This window comes from Priapulus caudatus, unplaced genomic scaffold (assembly GCF_000485595.1).
Source record: "Priapulus caudatus unplaced genomic scaffold, Priapulus_caudatus-5.0.1 Scaffold580, whole genome shotgun sequence".
NCBI lineage: Eukaryota > Metazoa > Priapulida > Priapulimorpha > Priapulimorphida > Priapulidae > Priapulus > Priapulus caudatus.
In genome coordinates, this window is record NW_014577641.1 from 119486 (window position 1) to 125280 (window position 5795).

General features: G+C 48.6%; 2 protein-coding genes across 2 annotated transcripts in view; one reads left to right on the forward strand and one right to left on the reverse strand.

Annotated features, from left to right (window-relative positions):
- LOC106811827 (transmembrane protein 141-like) overlaps nucleotides 1–2021 on the forward strand; it is a 3469-nt gene extending 1448 nt beyond the window's left edge. Inside the window, exons 2-4 of the mRNA XM_014815549.1 lie at nucleotides 359–502; nucleotides 1098–1164; nucleotides 1395–2021. Coding sequence (XP_014671035.1) covers nucleotides 455–502; nucleotides 1098–1164; nucleotides 1395–1672 — 393 coding nt within the window. The 5' untranslated portion in view covers nucleotides 359–454 and the 3' untranslated portion in view covers nucleotides 1673–2021. The remainder of the gene's footprint in view (nucleotides 1–358; nucleotides 503–1097; nucleotides 1165–1394) is intronic.
- A 1555-nt stretch (nucleotides 2022–3576) lies between these two features.
- Nucleotides 3577–5795, reverse strand: part of LOC106811824 — a 6806-nt gene continuing 4587 nt past the window's right edge. The window contains exon 7 of the mRNA XM_014815545.1: nucleotides 3577–3778. Within this exon, the coding sequence (XP_014671031.1) occupies nucleotides 3577–3778 (202 nt within the window). The remainder of the gene's footprint in view (nucleotides 3779–5795) is intronic.

Sequence of the window (5795 nt, forward strand, 5' to 3'; positions counted from 1 at the left end):
TACATATATGTACCTCGGGTACATATCTGTAGTACCTGATACAACAACGACCCCTTGAGCGTCAGTGTGCAGCAGCTAGCGTGCGGTGTACTTGTGTGTTGCAGATGAGCATTTGACCGGCATTTACATGTGATATAGAGAAGAGAAACATTAAGACTTTATACCTCATATAAAAATATAAACATAATACTAAATAACCTAAAACTACCTCGGGTACATATATGTAGTCCCTGATACGACAACGACCCTTTGTGCTCTAATTAGTATATCCCCATAATTTGCTGTTGTTGATTCCTTGCGTATTTATTGTGTGATCTCATTTTAATAATCCTCTATGGTTTTATCTGTGTTTATCCAGGTGAACATGGACCCGCCTTCATAGAAAAAACTTCTCAAGTCAAGTGCCTGAAGTTCAACCCCTCATAGTCGCTCAAGTCGTATACGTTCGCGAAAGATGAATAATATCGGTAGAGTTCCCGAGCAATACTCGGAAAAGCATCCCGTGAGTCTGAGATTCTTTTTTTTGTGTGCAATACTAGTGAAATCTACGCAATGTCTATGTCTTTAAACATGGCAGACGTTGCCGGGGCACGCAGTAGTGCATATTGTGATGATCTCTCCCATTAGGGGCGTAGCTACTGTATTTACTCACGTATATAAGTCACACTCATTTCTACACAACTTCAATAAAAAAAATCAGGGGAGCGACTTATACACGAGGCTAAGAAATCTTGTTAACGTACCAATGTTTGTACCAACTTTTCAAGGCAAGATACGGGGTGCGACTTATACACGAGTATGACTTATACACAAGTAAATACGGTAACTTGTTTTCCTCGAGGGGCAAAACGATTTGCGGTTTGTGTTCTGGGTAGTTTACCGTCGAAATTTTCCAATTGGCTGTGTAATATACTATCTACATTTGTCTGGAGAAAAACTGTCCCCTCTTGGGCCACTCCTTTAGCTAGCCATGGCCCTGTCCATTATTGTCACATATGGCTGCATATATAATTGTGTATTTTTACATGCACTACAGATTCACTAGCACGTGACTAAAATACTTATTTATGCACGCATCTACGATTTCGTTCTTGCAGGGGCTGAAGTCGTATACCAAGTGTCAGTCAAGAGCATTTATGATTGGCACAGGAGCGGCATTTCTCAGTGAGTATATACACGAACGCTAGCGTAAAATTTCAGTTTTCAGAAAGAGGTTAACACAGTAAATGCTCAAAGAAATTCGATAGAATTCAGCCTACAGAAGTCAAAGTATAAAATTCTTCACGCGTAATCAGCTCCACCCGCTCGCGCACGATTTCTCGTGAGGAAGGGGGGACGATGCTGCCCCTGTCGCCGCGAGCGACCACACGATCTGATCGTCTGCGACGTTGCAGGCTTCACGGGAGTCTACATCGCCCAGCAGCTTCTGAGGACGAGTTTGCCGTACGGAGCTAAGTACTACATCCTCGCGCCGGTGCTTGCGAGCTGCGGCGTAGGCTACACGGTGAGCTCGCGTCGCACGCAGGCCTGCCAGCGCGCGTGGATGGCGGCGGAGCACCGGCGGCACACGTACCTCGCGCGACTCGACGAGGAGGAGGACGAACGAAGACGCGGGGCGGTTGCCGCGACGACGCCGGCGGAGGATAGGGAGGAGTCATCATCGCAGACGTAGGCGGTGGTCTAGCGGCGGTCAAGTCATCGTCGGGTCGTCGGGGAAGGCGTTGCACATCGTCTTACCGCCGCGAATGCGCGTCGCGGAAAAGAAGACACGAATGGGTCGTCCACACGGGCGTAGTTCCCGGGGGGGGGGGGGCACTCCATATATATTGCATGGTAGGTATGTGCCGCGGGAGTGACCCCCCTTTTTCACCCTAAACTTCCGTTCCAGTACATCACATTTTTAAGAATATCTTGTTCCAGAGCATCGCAAGTTTACATTTTCGAACATTTCCAGAGCATCCCACATTCGACAAACATTAGTTCCAGAGACCCCCATTTTCAGGTCTGAGTTAGTTCCAGAGACCCCAATTTTGACTTCGCAGTGGCACATACATACCATAATGTGGGGTGAGTGCCTCCCCGGGGGGGGGGGCGTAGTTCGTCTAGCGGCGGTCGAGTCTCTCTGTCACGCCGCGTCGCCAGGCGGGCGGTTTGTCTTACTGGCAGCTTGTCGCGCGTTTGCGTGAAACCGTCGTGCATTTGTCGCTGTGCGGCCATTTTGTAGATGTCTTTTAAACACACATGATACGCCCGTAGCAGCCTCTCGATTTTTTTAAGACAGAAATGCTAGCAGAATGTAGCAAAGTCATGCAGTGCGATGAGGATGTAAGAGTGTGTTTAAATTTGTTTCTGTGCGGCCATTTTGTAAATGTCGTTTACGTACACGATAATCACGAAGCGACCTGTTGCTTTTTTCTGAATACAGAAATGCTAACAGAATATAGTGGCGTCACGTAGTGCGGATGAAGATGTAAGAGTGCTAAGCTTTTGCGACAGATCTCACGGTTTTTATGCAATTTTTTGTAATATATAGAATGTTGGCGATATCTTTGAAGTGCTTGTGGATTGTTCAGTGAAGGTCAGCTGAAGGGCAGAATCGGTATCGTCTAAACGGTGCATACATAGTTGTCGAGATGTTGTGATGATAACGCAAATCTATATCTCTTGTTATTTATATAGTTTTAATTGCAAATAGATTTGTCATTGAAAGCAAGTCCTCGTTTTTACCCTTTCGTTACATATACGCACGTGACAAAAACTACAATTGAAAAAATTTCGCAGCAAAACCACCAGTGTGGCAGTGCCGATGAATAGATTTCAGACAAGCTATTTATAGCTATTTCAATCAATACCACACGTAATGCGATTATTATTGGATTAATGTGCAATCACGATTATATTACACTTTGCATGTTGACACAATCACTCGCTTGATAATTCATTTTTATCAGGTTACTCGAGAGTTTAAAGGTCTCCTCGACGACTGCATACGTTTTACATATGTCACACTGTTATTAGTAGTAGAAGGAATAATAGAAAAAGTGAGTGTGACAGATATGAGCTGAGAATAAGAAGGGAGGAGGGTGAGGGGAAGAGAGAGAGAGAGAGAGAGAGAGAGAGAGAGAGAGAGCGAGAGAGAGCGAGAAAATGATAGAGAGAGAGTGTGGGAGAAAATGATGGTGAGAGAGATAAAGAGAGAGAGAGAGAGCGAGAGAAAATTTGCAAGACAGACAGAGACAGAGAGAGAGAGAAAGAATTTGCAAGACAGAGACAGAGAGAGAGAGAGAGAGAGAGAGAGAGAGAGAGAGAGAGAGAGTAGAGAGAGGAGGAGGAGAAAAGAGAGAGAGAGAGAGAGAGCAGAATTTGCCAAGACAAGAGAGAGAGAGAGAGAGAGAGAGTTTGCAAGAGAGAGAAAGAAAAAGAGAAATGGGTTATAGCTGTGTTGATAGTTGTTAAGTTGCTCACACGCCATACGCTCCCCTCCCCCATGCTACCCTTCTCCCCCGACGCCACACATGCACCCCCTCCGCCACGCACTAAATTCTCACGCCGGCCACCTCTCCCCTCCGTGCTCCATCACATCTCCTCGAGAGGTTCGGGAAAGGTTTTCCGGCGGGTCCCCTGCGCCTGATCGTGAACCGCCCTCTGACGCCAGCAGCATGTCAGCGGAGGTCGACGGGGGCGTGAGGAGCCGGCGCCCTCTGGTACGTCCTCATTTTCCCCGTCGTCACAGCCCTCGAACGCCGGCGGCGCGAACCCGCATCCCCGTCCGAAGACCCTCGTCCACGAGGGGTTTGTTCATCGACAGGAGCTCTTTGGAGTTGTTTCATTGACAAGGTTGTTCCTCAAGAAGCTGTTTCATTGGCAGGTTGTCCATGGGGAGGTTGTTCATCAACAGTTCTTTGCAAGGTTGTTCCCTTAACAGTTGTTTCATCCAGCGAGGTTGTTCTTTGGGAGGTTGGTTCTTGTAACGGGAGGTTGTTCCTTGAGGATTTTTTTTCGTTTGCCAGCCGTCCTTCGTCGTCTGTGGCTAGACGGACGCTACCTCTGCTCTGCATTAGCCACCATCTAGTGTCTCCCGCCTCGTCTGCCGCTGCGAGCACCGGCGCCACCTGGTGTCCGCGGCATTTCCCTCCGCGAGCATTCCCCCGGGCGCCACTTGCGTCTGCCTCGGCGCACCTAGGCGGCACGCACATCGTCGACAAGCCTGGCGATTGGCGACGCAGAAGCGCCGAGCCGCGTCACCGTCACCGTCAGGGGCGCTCCTCGCGCGGCGTGTTGGGCGGTGGCGCCCACCTCCTCCCGGGCGATTGTTCTCGGTCGGCCGGTGACGGTGCGATTGTCGTAGTCCTCCGCCCCATCGGCGACGGCGACGCGTCCGTTGCACGGGGGCACGCGCTCGATGAACGGGTGGTTGGGCGCAACCACCTGCTGAGCGCGCTATCTCTGCGTAAGGCGACGCGAGCGCGCACCGAGCACATCGCACGCTGCATGCTCTCTTGATCTTCCGGTCGAGGATGGACTTGTAAGAGCGGCGGCCGGGGATTGCTGAAAGGAGATGATGGGTGATTCCGCTAAAGTTTTTTTTGGCGGTCGATTGCGGGGAGAGCGGACGAGAAGATGATGAGAAGATAGGTGAGAGAGAGGTGGGGTATACGTAATGTATATGTATGTAATATATTATAATCTATATATATCTATATATTTAATAGAAGAGAGAAGATAGAGAGACGAGAGAGAGAGAGAGAGAGAGAGAGAGAGAGAGAGAGAGAGAGAGAGAAGAGAGAGAGAGAGAGAAGAGCGAAGGAGAGAGAGAGAGAGAGAGAGAGAGAGAGAGAGAGAGGAAGAGAGAGAGATAGAATAGATAGATAAGATAATAGATAAGATAGATAGATAGATAGATAGATAGATAGATAGATAGATAGATAGATAGACTAGATAGATAGATAAGAATAGATAGATCTAGATAGGATAGAGAAAGTAGATAGGATAGATAGATAGATAGTCAGAAATAGATAGATAGATAGATAGTTAGATTTAGATAGAGAGAGCTAGATAGGATAGGAAAAGAAATAGAAAGGAAAGAAAGATGATGAAGAAACGGCTGAATCACGGAGTAGATCAAACCAAGATACACGCGTTTTCAATGCAACGCATAAACCATACATGCTAAATGATCCCCCCACCACCGCCGTGCCGTAATACTTTCCCGCTTGATACCTCCGTTCTGCCGCCAATCCCCCCCCCTTGGTCGCTGGAGCACGAAGTCGGCGATGGAGAATTTCACCATCCTCCGCAGTGGCGCCCCCTTCGCGTTTACGGCAACCGGTCCTGCGGGATACACGGGTGCTTCTATTAATTTAATATAAAATATATCACTCATCTCTACCTCCTATATATATCTCGTCATGCTCTCTCTCTCTCTCTCTGCTTCCCTCTCTCTCTCTCTCTCTCTCTCTCTCTCGTCTCATCTCTCTCTCTCTCTCTCTCTCTCGTCTCTCTCTCTCTCTCTCGTCTCTTCTCTCCTCTCTCTCTCTCTCTCTCTCTCGAGTCTCTCTCCCTCTCTCTCTCTTCTCTCTCTCCACTCGCTCTCTCTCTCTCTCTCTCTTCTCGCTTCCTCTCTCATCTCTCTCTCTCGTCGCCTCCTCTCTCTCTCTCACCCGTCTCGCCATCTCTCCTCATCTCTCCTCCGTCTCTCTCTGCCTCCTCTCATCATCTCTTCTCCTCTCATCCCCACTTACCTCTTCTCTCTCTCTCTCTCTCTCTCCGTCCTCTCTCTCGTCATCTATCCTCTC